Source organism: Phocoena sinus, chromosome 8 (assembly GCF_008692025.1).
Source record: "Phocoena sinus isolate mPhoSin1 chromosome 8, mPhoSin1.pri, whole genome shotgun sequence".
NCBI lineage: Eukaryota > Metazoa > Chordata > Mammalia > Artiodactyla > Phocoenidae > Phocoena > Phocoena sinus.
The window spans coordinates 102,482,575-102,501,454 of NC_045770.1; the positions used below are offsets into that span (position 1 = coordinate 102,482,575).

Here is an 18,880-nt window from a genome sequence, read left to right on the forward strand (position 1 = left end):
GCCCCGAGGCCTTTGGCGACTGGGTCCGTTGGGGCAGAGCCATGGAGGAAAAGCCTTTCAAAGTAAGAACTCTTCCTGGTCCTCCTCACCCTGTCAGCCCCCAGACTCATCCTAGGTCCACCCTGGGCCCCTCCCTGGCTATCCTCTCACTCAGCCCTGGCTCAGGGCAGCTCCCAACCATCACCCCCTCCCCATCCCCACCCCGGCAACTGAGTCTCGGCCCTGGATGGGCTCAGGATAACCCCCCCCCAGCCTGCTCTTCCTTTCCTCCCCAATTCCCCACGACCCTTGGCTTCCCTCGGTGTATGTGGCCTGCAGGCGTTGGCCAAGTCTTCGGGCCACCGTGGCTCAGGCAAGTCGAGCCCGCACGACATCCGGAATCTGTGGACTACGGCCACGCAGTCGCAGCCGAAGCTGAATGTAGCGCTGCCTACTGTCCGTGAGGACTCGGAACTGGAGGGCAGCAGCGTAGGCGGCAAGACTCGCTGGTCTTACAACCAGAAGGCTGGCCACGACTCGGACGGTGGCTGGGAAGAATCGGATGACGGAGAGGACAAGGACAGCTTCAAGCCAGAGGAGCTGGACGAGCACGCCTTGATGGAGCTGGAGATGCGCCGCGGCAGCTCCCTGGGAGGCTCTTTAGAGGAGGACGATTCCAAGACCGACGACGGTCAGTGTGGCTTCAATGGGCTGTGGGCGCCCACAGGGCAGGGGAATGGCCAGGGCCTCAGTTTCTATTGCTGTAAAATGGGCGAAAACTGTGGGACCCAAGTTTCTAGGATTCCCTGGAAGGGGCGCCAACGCTAATCTTCCACGCTTTAAATCAACCAGACCTTCTAGGAACGCCCCCTACCGGGCAGGCGTCGTACAATATCCTGGGGTCATAGAGACGAGCAGGAAAATGCGCAAAGGCAGCGCGGTAGGACCTGTGCTTTTAATGGAATCACCCGGAGAGTTGAAAGGAGGGAGTTAATGCCTTTTCTGTGGATTTGCGCTGCTTGAGGAGGTGCCTGTCTTTCATTCATTAAGTCATTGGTTACAATTTTTAAGTATTTACTTCCTACTTTGCGCTGTGCGCTGATTGGGACATGCCTCCCCTTTTTCCTCACCACCTCTGCTCTCCAGCCCTTCATCAGGGAATTGGAACATATAACAATATAACAACTGCCATTTGTTGAGCACTTGCTGTTGTGCCAGGCACTGGGCTTCCCTTGCATGATCGCGTTTAAACTTCACAACCTCCATATGGCGCCATTCTTATTATCCCATTGTACAGATGAAGAACTTGAGGGTCAGAAAGTCAGTCACTCTACTTAAGTCTCACAAAGTGGGGCAGTCATAACTGGAACCTCGGAGGGTGGGACAACAAAGCCCAGGCTTTAAACCACTGTCCCATCCTGTTTCCCACTAAAGTGGCACCTGGAGCTGGTCTCTGAAGGCCCCCCGCCCCCACCCCGGCCAACATGCCTACCCATACATCCCCTCTGCTCCAGAGAAGTCTCAGCAGTCTGCAGATGACTGATCCCTTTTTTCTCTTCTCCCAGAAAATGCTTCTTCAGTGTCATCGCTCAGTATCTCGAAGCACACACCCCATCGAGCCTACTGGGTGGAGCAGCAGAGCAGGGTTGGAGGCACCCAAGGAGACTGGGGAGTTTAGTGGGGGGGTGGGGGATGGGCAAGTTGGGGGTTTCAGGGGTGAGACGGTGGGGGGGCTTTGCAGGGTGGAGGGGCAGGCAGGTCGGTTGAGGGTCTTGAGCCTGGAGGGAGCAGGTGGGGCATTTCAGCTGTGGGCAGAGCTGGGGTCCCTTGTACATCTGAGTCTCTTGCTGCCTCTCCAGCTGCCCCTGCCCCTGACTGAACTCATGGAGAATGAAGCTCTGGAAATCCTCACCAAAGCCCTCCGGAGTGAGCCTTCCCACTCCCCATCCCCCCAGCTCCCACAAGAGACCTTGGGGGATTTGGCAGGGCTTCGGCCTGTGGGAGTGGGGTTTCAGGATGTGTCTGCCTTGTCAGATTCCCTTACCACCCACAAATATTCCAGAAGCCCCATTAAAAGTAAAAAGTTAGGAGACTGGGCACAGGGAGACCCAGTGGGGACAGCATGGGGTGACCGTCAAGGGCCTGGGCTCTAGCCTCAGTGCAGCCCCTCTCAACCTGATGTAGGTTTTCTAAGGCTATTTCTTCACTTGCACATTGGGGATGACAGCCTTTCTGTGGCCTTGGCCCCTCCCTGGTTGCTGTGAGGAGCCTTTGGACAGTGGATTATTTGAGTAAACTTCCTTTGATTTGCCCTGCTTAGTTTATGAATGTGGGGGTGGGGTGGGGAGGGCTAATGGCTGAGACTGGGTGGGCGAAGCGGTGTCCCAAAAGCTGTCTGCTCCCAGCGCCCTAATTCAGGCCGGCAACATCTTCTCTAAACTTGCCTTCCTCATCCATCCTCCACTCCAACACCCCCATCCTACTCTGAATCCCCCATCTGTTTGGAGCACAGGTCTATGACTTGACCATTCGAAACAAACAGGCAGGTCCCAGTACCCTGGAGATCCAAAGTTCCCCAAAGAACAAAGACCAGCTGCTGGGGGAGGCCATGCCCCTGCTCACTGCCCTGAGTTGGGTTCTGCCCTCCAGGTTACCGATCGGAGATCGGCCGGGACCACTTCCTGACCAAGCAGCTGCAGCGATACATCGAGGGGCTCAAGAGGCGCCGGAACAAGAGGCTGCAAGTCATGGTGATCTGAGAGCACCGCCTGGGGCTCGAGTGACCGCCCGACTCCAGCCCTGGTCCCAGATCCAAGCCCGACCCTGTCCATGTGGATTTTGAGCCTTAGAGAAATAAAAGAGTCTTCTGTACATGGTCCGTGAGTCAATGCGTGGCTGCCCGCGTGAGGCGGACGCACGTGGCCCCGCCTTTCCCTGTGACCTTCACTCGGTCACCGCAGTGACCTTGAGCGTTCTCGGTTCGGGCCCTATCGGCTCCGCCTTCCCGGGACTCGAAATCCAGGACTTCTTGCATGCATTAGGTCTGCTTCTCCCACTCCGGTTTCAGCAGCTTTGTGGTGATACTGGGTGAGAGGTCCAAGTGCCCCGATTGTGTTATCCTGGGGGAAGGCGGAAAAGGGAAAGGGACAGCACCTCCTATCTAATTTGGGCGTGCTAGGCTCCGCCCCTCATGCATATGCAGACACCCTACCCCCCCACCCCGTGCTGGTCCCGCCCTCTCATCTACATATGTATATCATCTCCCGGACCCTCAGAGGCGGCCGCTGAACTACCTCTCCCATTTCCCTTGCGCACAGCGCACCCCGCCTCCTTCTTTACGTAAGAACGCTCCTGGCCCCACCCCCTCCCGTAGCCTCTCCGCGTCTCCTCTGGCCACGTCCTCTCAGCGGCCGCATACGCAAGCAAGTACGCCGCTGCGGCTCGCCGGCGGCTGGGCGAGGCCTTCATGAAGGCCGGCCCGCTGGCTTCGCCGGTTCCGCCCTGACACGTCCCGGAGCGCAGGCGCTGCTCGGCCCACTTGCCTGATTAGCATAGGGCGCTGGGCCACGCCCCCTGCTTTGCATGCGCACGGCCAGCCCCGCCCCCGCTGTCAGCTGGAGGAAGCGGAGTAGGAAGCGGCCGCGATGTCCTTTTGTGTCCTACAAGCCGCCGGCGGCGCCGCCGAGTGAGGGGACACGGCGCGGCGGGGCGGCGCGGCCCGAGGAGGCGGCGGAGGAGGGGCCGCCCGCGGCCCCAGGCTCACCCCGGCGCTCCGGGCCGCTCGGCCCCCATGCCTGCCCGCCCGCCCTGCCGGGGCCCCAGGTCCGGGGGCGGAGGGGAGCGCCGCTGGACGGTGGGCGGGCGGTGCGCCGGGGCCATGTGCGAGCGGGGCAGGGAGGCGGGTGGGGGGCGGGCTCCAGGCTGGGTCCGGCCCGGGTCACGGTCGGGACCCGGTCGAAAGCCAGACAGGATCAGGGTCTGGGCGGGATATGGCGTCCAGGTCTTAGGGTGCCGGCCTGAGACCAGAGTCGGGCTTGGGCTTCGAATCTAGTCCCAGGGCAGGGTTCAGTCCGGCACCTGGAGCATGCCGAAGTCCCAGGGGAGGGCCGGGCTGGAAGATGGGAAGGGTTCTGTGTCGGGGAAGGGGCTTTGAAGACCACGTGGGGGCGCTCGAAGGGGCCTAGGGCCACCCTCTTCTCTGGGTCAAAGGTCATCGCACTGGCAGGGGAGAACTTCCTCCTCCTTGGCGCTCCCCCATTACTTCCTGATAACCTGATAGAGGTCCCCCGCGGGCAGAGGGGGAGGGGAGGCGCAGCAACTTTAGACAACTTCCCGTAGGTGTGCGCAGGTTGGGGGGGCGGGGCGCCCCGTGGTGGAGGACTCTGCGGCAGCAGGAGTGTAAGAGCGAATGTGCTGGAGGGGGTGCAAGGAGGTGGAGCCACGCCCGCTGGTGTGCCTGGGGCTGGAGGTGGCGATGTGTCAGGTGTGAGAGGCTCTGACTGTGTTTCCACGAGGGACTATGCCTGTGTGTGTGTGTGTGTGTGTGTGTGTGTGTGTGTGAGTGTGGGGGCGTGGGGAGAGTGTAAGAGTGTGTGAGCGAGAGTGTGATTATGAGCCTTGGGTGTGACTGTTATGGGGTGTGCACTTCAGGAGTGTGCGAAGGCAAACGGGAGCATGAGTGAGTGCTGGGGTTTGGGAAAGGACATGTGTGAGCGTGAACCTGCCCAGGAGAGTGATTGTGAGCGTGTGTGTGCAGGTGAGGACACCTGAGGACCCAGGTGAGTGGGAGTGTGGGTGTAAACACACGCACACATGTGGAGCACATCAACTACCCTTGGGTTTGTGTGTCTCAGTTTAGTTTCTCTCTTGAATGGAGGATACCCAGGTGTGGGGGAGATCACTGAGCTCTCTAGCATCTGGAGAAAATTTGAGAGGTATCTCACTCCTGGCTGGGGATTCCAGACGGGGTTGAAGGTTGCTTGGGCACTTAGGTTACCCTATTCCTTGGCCTGGGTGGGAGTAGGGGGTTTCCAAGCCTCCTGCAGTTTCCCAAGTGGGAGACCGGCTGTCAGTTACTGGCTCTGGAGACTCTGTTTCCATGGCAACAGTCGCGGGCGGGGGTGGGGGCCTCTTCATGGGCAGCCTTCCTTGGACTCTGTCCCCCCCACCCTCTTGCTGAGCCTGGAAGCCTGGCCCCAGGCCTGGGGTTGGGCAACCAGGGTGACAGGGTGTCTCCATCCCCCATCCCAGGGCCTCCCTGTGACCTGACGGGTCTCTTCCCGCAGGTGACCAGCGCCATGTCCAGCCAGGTGGTGGGCATTGAGCCTCTCTACATCAAGGCAGAGCCAGCCAGTCCTGACAGCCCAAAGGGTTCCTCGGAGACTGAGACTGAGCCCCCTGTGGCCCTGGCCCCTGGCCCAGCTCCCACCCGCTGCCTCCCAGGCCACAAGGAGGAGGAGGATGGGGAGGGGGCTGGGCCTGGCGAGCAGGGTGGTGGGAAGCTGGTGCTCAGCTCCCTGCCCAAACGCCTCTGCCTGGTCTGTGGGGACGTGGCCTCCGGCTACCACTATGGTGTGGCATCCTGTGAGGCCTGCAAAGCCTTCTTCAAGAGGACCATCCAGGGTGAGCCCCCACCCCGCTCCTGTGCCCTTTGCCCTCTGGGCCTGGCGCTCCCCAGTTGGTGCACTGCTGGGTGGCAGTAGGCCCCCAGGCTGCCGTGGTACCACTTGGGGTTGGCAGCCTGGAGTTCCCAGGCCCTCCTACCTCCCAGGAACGTCCTTTCCCTTAAATGTTAAATAAAGCCACCAGGATGTGTTGATGGATTGGATGTGGGGTGTGAGAGTGGGACTCAAGATGCCTCCTAAGTTTCTGGGTACTCTAGGCCCAGCACCTTCCACAGCGGCTCTGAAAAATTCAAAGCAGCCTCTGCTTACTCCTAAACTTTACTCTTGCTTCCAGCAGCTGCTGGCCTCTCACCAGCAGAGAATATGCCCCCTTTTGTGTTGATTTCCCCGAAGCAGCACGAGCACAAGGCAGGTTTTTACGGGTAACTGAGTGGCTATGTCGTACTTCAGCACCTAACGTTAAAAAGACTGTTAGGCATCCCTGCCAGTAGTACTCCCTGAATTTTTCTCACTCAGGAGAGCATATCAAAATACGAGTGAGCAAGATGGTGATGTAATAAGCGTTATTTGGGATGGGCCCATTACTTATATTTTTATATAAACCATCGGTTACTTGGGGGTTATAACATGTAGGCTTTTTGAGAACATTTCTTGAGTGCCAGGCACTGTGTCCTGTTACGTTTATGCTCTCAGTTACCCACACAGCAATCTCTAAGGTGCCAGCACTATTATAACTGAAGCCCAGAGAGGTTTTCAAAACTTTGTTCAGGTCCCACGGATAGAAAAATGGCAGAAACAAGATATGAACTTGGGTCGATTGAGGTCCAGAGCTAAGCTCGTAAAGGCCAGACTGTTGCCTCTGCTTATTACTAATAACCGAACTTTGGACAGATGCCTCACGACTGATTGTGACATTCTAGCAAGTTTTGACTTGGCTGAGACCCGCTGGTCTAAAAGCTCCGTGCTCCCTTCTGGCCCTGAAGACCTGAGCCAACAGGTCCAGGTCCGGGTCCAGGTGTCTCCTACCCACCCTGGAATGCTTCGTTCTCTGTTGACAAATAGTTATCGAGCACTAGCCATAAATAGTGATCATTTATTGAGCATTTAGGTGCTGTGAGCCATGTTAAATGTCTTACCTTGATTTTCCCATTTAGTTCTCACAACTAACCTTCGTAAGAAGTAGTTTTTTTATAAAGTTTTATATTTATTTATTTATTTAATTTATTTATTTTTGGCTGCATTGGGTCTTCGTTGCTGCATCCGGACTTTCTCTAGTTGCGGCGAGCGGGGACTACTCTTCACTGCGGTGGCTTCTCTTGTTGCGAAGCACGGGCTCTAGGCGCGCAGGCTTCGGCGTTTGTGGCGTGTGAGCTCAGTAGTTGTGGCTCGCGGGCTCTAGAGCCCAGGCTCAGTATTTGTGGCGCACGGGCTTAGCTGCTCCGCTGCGTGTGGGATCTTCCTGGCCCAGGGCTTGAACCCGTGTCCCCTGCATTGGCAGGCGGATTCTTAACCACTGCACCACCGGGGAAGCCCAGAAGTAGTCTTTAATCATCCCAGTTTTACAGATGGGAAAACTGAGGGTTCGAGGGCTTAGGTGTGGGACTTGCCCAAGGTCACACCATTGGTAAGTGGCAGCCTCCAGGATCCTTGCTCTTCACAAACTTGTGCTCTGCTGTCCTGGCCAGTGTTCCAGGTGTGGGGGCATAGCTGGGACCAAGGCAGGATCGCTCCTGTCCTCAAGCAGTTTACACTCCAGCAGAGGGAGAGCCAGAGAAAACAGTGAAATGTACACAGCTGTTACAGTACAGCTGCGGTGAGCGCCGGAGGGCGAGGAGCAGGGTGTGTGCCAGGGAACCTGGCTGGGTCTGGGACTCTGGAGTGCCTCCCTGAAGAGGTGTCTTGAGCTGAAGAAGCCCAGGTAGGTTGTAGGAGAAAGCAGGCTGTGAGGAGAAACGCACCACTGGACCGCTAGGGGACTCCCTGTCTTAGGTTTAATAGGATGTCTCTGTGTTGACAGTAACCTAAGGAGGCAAAGACAGAGCAGGAGGGGAGGTGACAGTGACTCTGGTCAAGGGTAGAAACAGTTGCCAGGGGCAGAAGAGGGGCGCTTCTGGACATAGTAGGAGGTGAAGCCCACCAGGATCTGTCGGTGGGTTGGGTTTGGGGTGTGAGAGAGGAATTAAAAATGTCTCCTAGATTTCTGCTTGAGCAGCTGGACACATGCGGCTGCAGGCTTTGGACGGGTAGGTTGGGGGCTCCATCTAGAACGGCTTAAGTTTGTAGTGTCTTCCAGGCGCGCAGGAGGAGGCAGTGGGATACGTCTAGAGTTCAGGCTGGTCTAGGCCAGAGACGGAGATTTGAAAGCCCATGACTTGGTGAGATCACCATTTGAGTGAGTCAGTGGAGACAGGTCGGAGGGCCACCCTAGGGGTCTTCAATGGAAGGAGCGTGGGCCGATGCACAGAAACCACAAGGTGGCAATGAGGTGGGAGGAAAGCCGGGAGTGTGGTTTCCTAGAAGCAAAAGAAGAAAAGTGTTTCTAGGAGGGATCAATGGCATTAGATGCTCCATTGGGCCAAATGACATAAGGATGAGAATTGACCGCTTGATGTAGCAATGTGGAGGCCACTGTGGCCCTTGATGAGAGCAGCACAGCCCAGAAACGTGACTTGATAAGAAGCTTGGGCCAGGTGCAGCCCGACTCCTCTGGTCCCAGCCCCTCCCTTGCCCAGGCCAGGGCCCCTAGCCCAGTGGCCTTTCCCTTCAGTGCTCGGGCTTCCCTGCCCCATTCACAGCACTCCTGCTCTCCCCAGACCTGTGCTTACCTGGGGTGAGTCAGGGGACTCCTGTCCGCTGGGCCTCCTCCGGGCCCTGGGAGGCCGCCACTGGAGCCCTGCCTCTTCCTGGCAGGGAGCATCGAGTACAGCTGTCCAGCCTCCAACGAGTGCGAGATCACCAAGCGGAGACGCAAGGCCTGCCAGGCCTGTCGCTTCACCAAGTGCCTGCGGGTGGGCATGCTCAAGGAGGGTGAGCGCTGGCGGGGGCCTGGGCAAGGCGTGGGGGCTGGGTGCAGGGGGTTGGGCTGGGCAAGGCCTGGGAAGTTCCTGGCGGACTGGGCTGGGCAGGTGGGCTCTGGAGAGCAGGCCAGCCCCAGCCCCATGGACACAGCCCTGTCCTACAATTCAAGGGGTACGTCTGGACCGTGTCCGGGGTGGGCGACAGAAGTACAAGCGGCGGCCAGAGGTGGACCCGCTGCCCTTCCCAGGCCCCTTCCCTGCTGGACCTCTGGCAGTAGCTGGAGGCCCTCGGAAGACAGGTGAGAGCACAGTGGGGTCTTTGGGGGCTCTGGGGTTGGGGTGGAGCTCGGACATGGGAGACCTGCCTGACGTCATTCACCTGGGATAATAGTTATCTTGGGCACTGGGACCCAAATCTTCCCTTCATCTATTCATTTACTCATTTTCCCCAAGAAGTATTTACGAAAATATCCTTTTCTACGTCAGGCCTCGAGCAGTACAGCTGGGAGCAGGGAGTTTTCTGACACTCAGGACCTGTCCACAAACAGACGCTTTCCCTGGGAGATAGTGTAGCCCTTCCCAGAGAGAGGTGTCTGAGCCTGGCTGGCCAGTGGCTATTGAGGAAGGCCACAGGGGGACTGACTCTGGGAAGATGCTTGACCCTGAAGTGCTGGCCAGGTGATGAATTTGAGTGCCACTTTCAACTATCACTGCAGCCCCGGTGAATGCACTGGTATCCCACCTCCTGGTGGTTGAGCCTGAGAAGCTGTATGCCATGCCCGACCCAGCGGGCCCTGATGGACACCTCCCAGCCGTGGCTACCCTCTGTGACCTCTTTGACCGAGAGATCGTGGTCACCATCAGCTGGGCCAAGAGCATCCCAGGTAGAGGGCCCCGGCGATGTGGGGCTTCCCTGGGTAGGCGGGGCCCTGCCTGCTCCGGTGCGCTTGCTCAGCCAGCTCTGCCCGCTGCCGCCCTCCAGGTTTCTCGTCACTGTCGCTGTCTGACCAGATGTCAGTTCTGCAGAGCGTGTGGATGGAGGTGCTGGTGTTGGGTGTGGCCCAGCGCTCACTTCCACTGCAGGATGAGCTGGCCTTCGCTGAGGACCTGGTCCTGGATGAAGAGGGGGCTCGAGCAGCTGGCCTGGGGGAGCTGGGGGCTGCCCTGTTGCAGCTGGTGCGGCGACTGCAGGCCCTGCGGCTGGAACGCGAGGAATACGTTCTGCTGAAGGCCCTAGCCCTCGCCAATTCAGGTGAGTCTGGGGCAAGTACTGACAGGTCTCTTTGTAAGGCCCTCTGGTTTTTAACTCTGATGGTGGCACAGTCTCATTTTGCAGACAAGGAAAACTGTAGCTTAGGTGAAGAAAGAACAGTGACTTCCTGAAAGTCACAAAGCCGGGCAAGCACAGGTCCAGGGACTGCATGCAGGATTTTGAACCCTGGTGTCCATACTTTTGTGGAAAGGTGAACCATTTAGTGAGAGAAAAGGTGATGGGGACAGGAGGTGGCCATAGCCGAGGGAGAAGGGGCGGGCCTTGGCTGATGGGCAGGAGCAGTGGGTGGTGCTTCAGCAAATCCTTGTCTGGCTCCTGGTTGGGACCCACCCAGCGGTGCCCAGGCAGATGTGGCTCTGCCCTTTCTGGAGACGGCCCACGTCAACAGCTCTCTCACCTTTCCTCGCAGACTCTGTGCACATTGAAGATGCTGAGGCTGTGGAGCAGCTTCGAGAAGCTCTACACGAGGCCCTGCTGGAGTATGAAGCTGGCCGGGCAGGCCCCGGAGGGGGTGCTGAGCGGAGGCGGGCAGGCAGGCTTCTGCTTACACTACCGCTCCTTCGCCAGACGGCGGGCAAAGTGCTGGCCCATTTCTATGGGGTGAAGCTGGAGGGCAAGGTGCCCATGCACAAGCTGTTCCTGGAGATGCTTGAGGCCATGATGGACTGAGGCGAGGGCTGGGCACAGGTGGGGGTGCTGGCAGGACCCGCCCAGCACGGGGTCAGCCCCAAGGGGGCAGAGCTGGGGTCTGGGCAGTGCCACAGCCTGCTGGCAGGGCCAGGGCAACACCATCAGCCGGAGCAGGCCCTATGCCCTCCCCTCCCCCACTCCCAGGGGGTGTCAGAAGCTGGGAACGTGCATGCCCAGGCTCTGGGCACAGTGCTGCCCCTCGCAAGCCATAACGTGCCCCCAGGGTGTAGGGGGCCTTGCGGAAGCCATAGGGGGCTGTAGGGGACGTGTGTGTGTGTGTGTGTGTGTGTGTGTGTGTGTGTGTGTGTATGTGGGGTGGGGGGGGGCAGAAGCCTGATCTCAGGGAGGGAAGGGAGTGGAGGCCACAGTCTCCCAGTGGGTGATGCTTTTGCTGCTGCTTAACCCGACTCCCTCTCCAGAACAGAGAGGGATTTGGAGAGCAAAGGCCCCTGCTCCCTTCGCTCCTTTCCTCATCATTTGCATTGGGCATTACTGCCCCCCCCCTTGAAGCAATAACTCCAAGCAGGCTCCAGCCCCTGGGCCCCTGGGGTGGCCAGGGCGCCCACATCAGCTCCCACCCAGCCTCCTCACGGGGTAGGGAGAGCACTGTCTCTATGCCCTGCAGAGCAATAACACTATATTTATTTTTGGGTTTGGCCAGGGAGGCGCAGGGACATGGGGCAAGCCAGGGCCCAGAGCCCTTGGCTGTACAGAGACTCTATTTTAATGTATATTTGCTGCAAAGAGAAACCGCTTTTGGTTTTGAACCTTTAATGAGAAAAAAAATATAATACCGAGCTCAAGAACACCGTGTGTTTGGTGTGTCACTGGACCAAGGGTTGGGGATACACAGGATAGAAGTAGCAAACAGGATATACGTAAACAAAGATACACACGCTCACAAAATGAAAAACGGGCCTGGCACGCTTTTAAGTCTCAGTTTCCTCATCGCTCAGCAGCATGTTGGGGATCCCACGGCTGATGGGGAACAGACGTCCCGACTCCGGGCATTGCAGGGTGCCCTCCAACACATCCACCTGCAGGAAGAGGGGAAGAGAGCTGAGCACTGACAGCCTCCAGGTGTGGGTGTATGGCCAGGAAGCAAGTAATGGGCTGGTTCTCACCTCCAGCAGAACGTGGTGCATCTTTCTCAGAAATCTCTCGTCATGCTCATATCCCTGTATCGGCTCTTTGGGCACCTCGACCAGATGCAACTGTGGGCAACAGGCCCAAATCATCTCTGGGTATCCCCGTCACTCGCCCTGAGGCCAGGCTCCCTGGCCTGGTGTAAAGGACTGCGGTGAGACCACCCCCCCCCCACCACCACCACCAAGGTGTGCACGGGAGAAAACGAGGGTCCTCACGGTGTCCGCAGCCTCCAGAAGCGCCGCCCACTCCACTTTGGGTATCATACGAGCTACGAAGTCGGGGTTGAACTCCACAGGGCTGATGCGGACCTCGGTGGCCTGCGCGGTGGAGAGATTTAGTTAGGCAGGGACCAGATCTTGGTTCTCCTACCCCTGCCCCCAGGAGAGGGGCCCGAGATCTCCCCCGGCCGGTACCTGGAGGCGCAGGGGGAAGCCACGGGGCCCCACCCCCCGCACATGCGAACTCAGCAGGTTGTGGGTGAGCAGCTTCATCTCGACGAAACGCGCTCTCGCAAAGACGGAACCGGAAGGAGGGCGGATTCCCCTGGTGTCATTTCCGGGGCTGCTCCGCTCTATCCTATTGGACAGCTGGGAGGAGCGGAACCGGCGAACTTGCTAGAACTTCCCGTGCTAGCCGGAGCGGAGGTCGGATGGGATCAAACGCTGCTCCCGGAAGCGTTTTGGCAGGAGATTGCTACGGCGCAGGCCCAGTGGTTTCGGCTGAGACAAACCTCAAATTGCTACAAGTCGTGTACAACGCAAATATGTAAAACAGCTGCAATGCAGGGGCCTTCGTGGAAGGCAAAATAAATATGCTTTACTCCTACACAGGCGCCTGACACCATCGTTCCTCGCCCCTCGCTTCGGTTAAGGAACGGAAATACTGCCCCAGTCCGTAAATTATGCCAATCAAAACAGCAGCACCCTATGCTTGCATGCAAATAAGCTGCGCGGCAGCCGAAAGCCCCGCCCATTTGCAAGTGCGCAAGTGATCCAGTCCCTAATGCAGATGAGCCGAGCCGTGTCGAAGACTCCGCCTTGCGCGCGGCGCCCGCGCCTGCGCAGTGGAGGCGCCGCGCAGGGGGCCGGGGCGACCTACGCCCCGCCTTTTGCTCCGCCTTTCGCAGGATTGCGTGGTAGCACCTTTGTCCCGCCCAGCCTTCTACCTTAGCCGTGAGGCAGGGGCGGGGCAATTGTGGTTTCGAGACCCGGCATGCCGCTGGCGTGGCTGCGCATCCTGGGCAGTAGAGTGGGCTCGGCGGTCTCCCGGCCGGCCGTCGCTGAGTGTGCGGCAGTGGCAGAAGCGGGAGCCGGAGGGTGCGTGAAAGGAGGCCTAGAGAGGACGCTTGGCGGGGTCCGAGATTTCAGAAGCGCTGCTGTAGCCATGGCCCCGATCAAGGTGACCGTTGGCCCAGCCAGGCCTGACCTCTTCGCGGCCCCCCCGCCCCCCGCCTATTTCCCCAAGCCCCGTCGTCCCGCTTGTCTGGGGGAGAGTCAACCTGTTTCTTACCCTCCGGACCCCTCCCCGCTGCCCTAGAGGCTCCTTCCGCCGTCTGTACCCCCCATCCCTTCATCAAGACCCTGTGGCTGCAACGTTGTTGCCAGTTTTAGGGGCCTCGTGCCCCATTTCCTGGGACAGTCAAGGCTTTTGAGCCTTCCCCTCGTCTCCCTTCCGCATCCACCTTGGGACACCAGTGTTGAGTCTTCACCATTTTCAGGAGATTGAGTACCATGGCTTCCCACCTTATGGAACCATCTCCTTTACCCTTTTCAATCCCCATATGTGCCCTCCTCCATACCTTCCCGCCCCCATTGCACTCCTCTCGTGGCTAATTCCCACGCTTCTGAGTTTTTCACCCTTCTCATCTTCTGGAACCATCCCCAGCTCCTTGGGACTCCCCTTTGCCCCACAGTCTTCTGAGATCTCCCCCCTCCTTCTGCTTCATCCTACAACCAACTGCTGGGTTTCTCAGAGGCACTCCCCTCACCCCTGACTTTCCCCCCTTTTCTCTACCTTTTCTGGCCCCATGAAGCCCTCACACACTCCCAGGTAGACTGATCCCTCCCCCTTCAAGAGATTCCTTCTTTTATTCTCTACCCTCTGGATGTAGGAATCTGCACCCCACTCCCCAACTTTCCCACCTTCTGCTGCCTTCCCTTTTTCTCTTCTTGAGGGTGGGGCACTCAGCCGTGGCCGGGATCCCCTCCCTCCGTGTTGTCAGGGCCTCCTCCCCACCTCCTCCTGCCCATCTACCCCAGTCCTTTCCTGTAACTCAGGTTGTTTACTCAACCTCTTGCGACACCTGGAGAGGCCTCTCCTCTTTTCTGTTGTCACCAACTGGCCCTTAAGAGGAATAGGGCCACCTTGAAACCTGGAGCATGTGGGGTAACCAGGTGGTTGCTGGGAAGGGACCTCTGGAAGCTCTGACAGGGTTGGACTTTCCCGCTGGGTGTCAACCCTGGCTCCACCGGACCAGGCAGGGCTACTTGGCCCTTTGTGCGCCATCCACCATCCGCACAAAGGGCCAAGGAGGCACCACCATCCGGGTGCCTCCTGCACACCACCCCCCACACTCCTTACCTTGGTGTCATTCCCTCTAGGTGGGAGATGCCATCCCATCGGTGGTGGTATTCGAAGGGAAGCCTGGGAACAAGGTGAACCTGGCAGAGCTGTTCAAGGGCAAGAAGGGGGTGCTCTTTGGAGTCCCTGGGGCCTTTACCCCTGGCTGTTCCAAGGTGAGGGCTGCCCTTCTGGGGCTCAGCAGTTGGGATCTTGTGTACATGTTTGTATTGTTCATTAGTCCTTTACATAGTCCTGGGGTAGCTTGTACCAAGAGGATGTAGATGATGTGGCAGTTAAAAAAACGTTATTGGGTTTTTAAAAAAATAAGTTGAGGCTGTGAACAGGTACCAGGAATGTAGGAGAAAAGGTGATGCAATGAAATCCAACACCTCTCATTGATCCTGCTGGGTGACAGGCACAGTGGAAGGGACTTGGGACTTGGGTAAATGAGACATAGTCCTGCCCATGGAAAGTTCATGGTCTTGACCAAGGAACACTTAAGTTTGGATCCGAGCTTCCTAGTGGCCAAGGCAAAAAGGAACTGTGGCTTACACAGTTCTCATTGTCTGATCAAAGCTGTTGAAGTAGGGAAGTGAGGAGGGCCTAGAGATGAAGGGTAGGCTGAGGAGCAGAGGCAATTGTCCATCTTCTGATTCTTTGTTTCCCCTCCCCAGACCCACCTGCCAGGGTACGTGGAGCAGGCTGGCACCCTGAAGGCCAAGGGGATCGAGGTGGTGGCATGTCTGAGCGTTAATGATGTCTTTGTGACTGAAGAGTGGGGACGAGCGCACAACACAGAAGGCAAGGTGAGGTGTGGGTCCTGCGGGGTATCAGGGGCCAAGCAGGAGATTTTTCTTGTGACCTTACTTTCTCCTTAGGTTCGGCTCCTGGCCGACCCCACTGGGGCCTTTGGAAAGGTGAGTGCACCCGGTCCCCAGCCTCCATCTTGGAAGCAGGGACTTGGAGGGACATGGCCAGTGTGGGGACCAGCCAGGTCTGGGAGTTCCTGACCTTTCCTTTGCTTCTCCTTTCAGGAGACAGATTTGTTACTAGATGATTCACTGGTGTCCCTCTTTGGGAATCGACGGCTGAAGAGGTAAAAGCAGGAGGGTTTCCTGTGCGGTTCCCCTGCTACCCCGCCTGTCTCCATTCCCAGCCTCCAGGCCCAGGCTGTTGCAGCTGGCCCGGCCCTTCTTTCTGGCAGGTTCTCCATGGTGATAGAGGATGGCATCGTGAAGTCCCTGAACGTGGAGCCAGATGGCACGGGCCTCACCTGCAGTCTGGCCCCCAGCATCATCTCACAGCTCTGAGGCCTTGGTCCCAGGTGTACTCCTTCTGTTCTTGCCTATTTCACCTGTCCAGCCCTGGGCAGAGGGCCCCAGCCTAGCCTCAGCTGGGGCTACTCAGTTGGAACTTCGGCCAGATTTCTGTAATAAACACTTCTGGTTCATGTCTGTCTCCTTGATTTTGAATTCCTGCTTTTCTCAGGGCCAGGCCTCATTGACAGTCAAGCTGTGAGGGTAGTGGGCAGGTGCTGAAGGGGGGACTAGTAGGGGACCCTGATTTAACTTAGGAGGTAGTCAGAGAAAGTCCCTTGAACGAGGTGTTATGAAGCCTCCATCTGCAAGCTGAGAAAGGGCCAGTGGTCTGAAGAGTGAGGGAAGGAGCAGTCGTGCAGGGGGAGCTCACCTGGGAAGGCCCTGGGCAGACCTGGGCTTGCCTAGGGCCCCGTGACCTTTTGCATCTGATACCTGGGTGATGGATGATCTCATTTTGACTGTAGACCTCAGGGTAGAAACTTTGTCCCAAGGCCCCCCCCCCCCCCCGACACCTGGGCCAAACCTCAGCCCCACCATTCTTTCAGATTCTGCTGAACCCCTTCTGGGAGCACCCACGTCCCAAGAAGGGCCCCTGGCCACGTGGGACCATCTGATGGGCAGAAGGAGCTCCATCAGTGGAGGCAGTGCCGGTTCAGTCTGGGGGCTTCCTGGGAGCAGAGTCTAGGTGAGCTGTAGAGGGGAGGAGATGCTCATGAGACCTGCCCAGCAGTGGGTGTACTGTGAGGGGCTGGGGGTCAGGGAGGCCAGCGGGGCTTGGGGCTGAGGTCCATGGCTGTCTGCAGGCCCTGCCCCCTTGGGCCTCTGCCTCTTGTCCCTGGGAAGCCCTGTGTCTGGCAGCAGACTGATTATTAGACACCTGCCGTGTTGAGGAGCTCACAGCCTAGGGGAGGCAGGTACTCGAGTTAAACTACAAATCCGCGCCACGACCCTGTGGGATGTGAGCTCTTACTGCCCTGTGATGGCACAGAGAGGTTAGGTAGGTAGGCCTGGCTCACCCAGCCACTTCAGAGGAATTTGGACTTGGCCCCTGGAAACTTTACTCACGTGTGGCACCGACCTGCCATGTGCCCTGTCAGCACCAGGCTCTGAGGGGCCCTCCCTGCCCTGCCCGGCCATCTGTGGAGGCTCAGAGCCGGTGCAGAGCTGCCTAGGGCAGGCTGAGAGGTCTCAGAGAAGGTCGAGGAAAGGCCTGTTGCAGGACACAGCCCTTGAGGCAGTGGGACCAGTGCTCCAGATGGAGGGAGCAATGTGACCGTAGGTACGGAGAGTGGAACAGCCCCAAGATGCTGCGGCGCTGGGGCAGCTGAATGAGAGGATGCCGGGAGGGCAGCCCTGTAGGCTGCTTACCTTTCACCCTGCGGGCCCCTCCGGCCAGTGAAGGATGCCTGCAGGGCAGCGACAGGTCAGATTCCTACCTGGGCTCCCGTGTGGATGTAGAGCTGGAGCAGGGCGAGCAGGGGAGAGGCCAGTGCGGGGCAGGACTGATGACCGAGTGATGTCCAGGAGATGGGTGCTGGGACGGGGGGACCTGTGGGTGTTGGAGGGAAGGGTGAGTCCAGGGGACCACTCGGCTGGAGGTCTAAGGGGTGGTGTCCATGTGGGTGGGCCCTCAGCAGGGGGCCAGCCTCCCTGCAGGGGTCCCAGGTGCTCAGCCTGCCTGAGATGGCCGGCCCACTGACCTTTGTCCCTTCGGTTCTCTCCCACAGTCTGTCACCCCTCAGGGGTCCTGGGCTGGGGTGGGGCGGGGGGCTGACCACCCCTCCAGCTTCCCAAGCCCTTGTAACCTGCCCCTGCCAAGCCCTGGGTCACAGTGCTGTCCTGGACTGGACGGCGGGAAGGCCCTTTCTTTCCCGGACACCATCTCTCAATCTTCGCGTCATACAAATGAGGAAACTGAGGCGTACGTAGTTTCCTCCGTGGTCACCTGTGCGCACACCAGTGAGTGGTTTGGAACCCCTGGGAGCCCCAGGTAGAGGGAGCATGAGAGTCAGCAGCCGGGCTCTCAAAGCCGGGTGTCTGCCGGTGTAGATGGCAGGTCAAGCGGGCCCCCTGTGGGCTGGCACCCTTATTCCTCTTCCCAGCAGACCTTGTGCCACTCTGGCAGCTCCCCACTCTCAGGACAAGCCCGGTCTCCATGCATACCACTCAGCTGCCTCTGTTCCCGCACTCCTGGCCTCACGTCTGGGCTGGCTGAAGTCCAGTGAGGCCTCTGAGAGGAAGTGTCCCCTCCAGGGTCCTGTTGCCACTGGCTGGGCCTTTAGGGCAGGATGAGGGGGCTTCCAGGGCCGGAGTGGCCCCCTCGGACAGCATGATGGGAGTTCGGTGTGGGTGGAGGTGGGCCTTTGGCCTCAGTGGCCCTGGATGCTGGCCGTGTGGCTCAGCTTTGGTGTGGTGGGTGTCCTGCGAGCTGCTCCAGGTGCTGGAGTGGCCAAGATCAACCGTCTCATGGTAAGAGCATCTGGCAGATCTCCACCTCCAGGGCGGACAGGTCAGATTTCAGGCCTATAGATAAGGGCAGGCCAGGCCACGGTGGCCTAGACCAGCAGGTTCTGGAGGCCTGGGGCTACACATGACAGAGCACTGTACGTGACCTGCCTGGGCTGTTGGTGGCCTAAAGGCCAACATTAGAATCAATCAACCAACCCTCAAACATTCACCCGACACATCTGCAAGTAAAACTCCCCGGCATGTCCTGACCTGCCCAAGGCCACAGCAACTTCTACCTAGAAGGTCAAGGATTTTGCTCAGTGTCAGCGATTCTGAGCCTTTTCTGGGTCAGAAATTCTTTTGAAGTATTGCTAAGAGCAATGCCCCTTTCCTTAGAAAATGCATGTTTGAATACGTGTGCACACACATGGACACCTACATGCTCTTTAAAAGTTTCAAGGAACTCCTAAAGTCCTACCAGAATTCCAGGTGAGCCCCGTCCCCGACCTGGGACGCATCATAGCAGAGGGGGGTTGTCAGGCTTCGGGCTCAGACCACCAGACTGTGAGTCCCAGCCTGCTACTAAGGAGCTGGGGACCTTGGGCAGGCTATTTGGTTTTCCTTGACCCCACTTCCCTCATCTTTAGAGTGAGAATAATCCAACTCACCTCATAGGGTCATTGTGGGGAACGCATGAGACAGTTTATGTAAAGCATTTGGCACAGGGCACTCAGTAAGTGCCCAATACACGGCTGGAATAAAAAAGAAAAAGAACCCCCGCTCTCCACCATGCAGCCTTCATGTTGGTAGGGAAAGAGC

General features: G+C 58.3%; 4 protein-coding genes across 7 annotated transcripts; 3 read left to right on the forward strand and 1 right to left on the reverse strand.

The window, feature by feature from the left end:
• Nucleotides 1-41: 41 nt before the first annotated feature.
• Nucleotides 42-3,484, forward strand: CATSPERZ (catsper channel auxiliary subunit zeta). The gene is made up of 6 exons (XM_032641217.1): nucleotides 42-62; nucleotides 319-670; nucleotides 1,545-1,624; nucleotides 1,839-1,905; nucleotides 2,629-2,729; nucleotides 3,353-3,484. Exons 1-6 carry the CDS (start codon nucleotides 42-44, stop codon nucleotides 3,482-3,484), a joined length of 753 nt encoding a protein of 250 aa, XP_032497108.1.
• A 109-nt stretch (nucleotides 3,485-3,593) lies between these two features.
• On the forward strand, nucleotides 3,594-11,389 carry ESRRA (estrogen related receptor alpha). 4 transcript variants are annotated; one of them, XM_032638758.1, is made up of 7 exons: nucleotides 3,594-3,801; nucleotides 5,265-5,601; nucleotides 8,514-8,630; nucleotides 8,791-8,919; nucleotides 9,337-9,504; nucleotides 9,603-9,872; nucleotides 10,303-11,389. In XM_032638758.1, the coding sequence occupies exons 2-7, from the start codon at nucleotides 5,277-5,279 to the stop codon at nucleotides 10,560-10,562; spliced, it is 1,269 nt and encodes a 422-aa protein (XP_032494649.1). In that variant the 5' UTR covers nucleotides 3,594-3,801; nucleotides 5,265-5,276; the 3' UTR covers nucleotides 10,563-11,389. The 4 variants fall into 4 exon arrangements, with proteins under 4 accessions (XP_032494649.1, XP_032494648.1, XP_032494647.1 ...); XM_032638757.1 differs by lacking the exon at nucleotides 3,594-3,801 and adding an exon at nucleotides 3,877-4,913; XM_032638756.1 differs by lacking the exon at nucleotides 3,594-3,801 and adding an exon at nucleotides 3,877-4,462.
• On the reverse strand, nucleotides 11,338-12,587 carry TRMT112 (tRNA methyltransferase subunit 11-2). Its single transcript, XM_032638761.1, has 4 exons — nucleotides 12,146-12,587; nucleotides 11,948-12,049; nucleotides 11,708-11,797; nucleotides 11,338-11,620 (listed from the first exon to the last, which is right to left on the reverse strand). Exons 1-4 carry the CDS (start codon nucleotides 12,221-12,223, stop codon nucleotides 11,513-11,515), a joined length of 378 nt encoding a protein of 125 aa, XP_032494652.1. The 5' UTR covers nucleotides 12,224-12,587; the 3' UTR covers nucleotides 11,338-11,512.
• Nucleotides 12,588-12,847: 260 nt separating this feature from the next.
• On the forward strand, nucleotides 12,848-15,751 carry PRDX5 (peroxiredoxin 5). Its single transcript, XM_032638760.1, has 6 exons — nucleotides 12,848-13,130; nucleotides 14,333-14,467; nucleotides 14,969-15,100; nucleotides 15,173-15,211; nucleotides 15,329-15,390; nucleotides 15,499-15,751. Exons 1-6 carry the CDS (start codon nucleotides 12,945-12,947, stop codon nucleotides 15,602-15,604), a joined length of 660 nt encoding a protein of 219 aa, XP_032494651.1. The 5' UTR covers nucleotides 12,848-12,944; the 3' UTR covers nucleotides 15,605-15,751.
• The last annotated feature ends 3,129 nt before the right edge of the window (nucleotides 15,752-18,880 follow it).

Bases quoted from the DNA above. Each gene is read 5' to 3' on its own strand.
- PRDX5 (XM_032638760.1), top strand. From the start codon at position 12,945: ATGCCGCTGGCGTGGCTGCGCATCCTGGGCAGTAGAGTGGGCTCGGCG. The intron at 15,212-15,328 runs GTGAGTGCACCC...TTCTCCTTTCAG, and splicing joins CCACTGGGGCCTTTGGAAAG to GAGACAGATTTGTTACTAGA. The intron at 15,391-15,498 runs GTAAAAGCAGGA...TCTTTCTGGCAG, and splicing joins GGGAATCGACGGCTGAAGAG to GTTCTCCATGGTGATAGAGG.
- CATSPERZ (XM_032641217.1), top strand. From the start codon at position 42: ATGGAGGAAAAGCCTTTCAAA. The intron at 671-1,544 runs GTCAGTGTGGCT...CTCTTCTCCCAG, and splicing joins CGATTCCAAGACCGACGACG to AAAATGCTTCTTCAGTGTCA. The intron at 2,730-3,352 runs GTGATCTGAGAG...CCCCTCCCGTAG, and splicing joins ACAAGAGGCTGCAAGTCATG to CCTCTCCGCGTCTCCTCTGG.
- TRMT112 (XM_032638761.1), bottom strand. From the start codon at position 12,223: ATGAAGCTGCTCACCCACAACCTGCTGAGTTCGCATGTGCGGGGGGTG. The intron at 12,050-12,145 runs GTACCGGCCGGG...TCCACCGCGCAG, and splicing joins GCTTCCCCCTGCGCCTCCAG to GCCACCGAGGTCCGCATCAG. The intron at 11,621-11,707 runs GTGAGAACCAGC...CTCTTCCTGCAG, and splicing joins TGCACCACGTTCTGCTGGAG to GTGGATGTGTTGGAGGGCAC.
- ESRRA (XM_032638756.1), top strand. From the start codon at position 4,388: ATGTGCTGGAGGGGGTGCAAGGAGGTGGAGCCACGCCCGCTGGTGTGC. The intron at 8,631-8,790 runs GTGAGCGCTGGC...CTACAATTCAAG, and splicing joins GGTGGGCATGCTCAAGGAGG to GGGTACGTCTGGACCGTGTC. The intron at 9,505-9,602 runs GTAGAGGGCCCC...GCCGCCCTCCAG, and splicing joins CTGGGCCAAGAGCATCCCAG to GTTTCTCGTCACTGTCGCTG.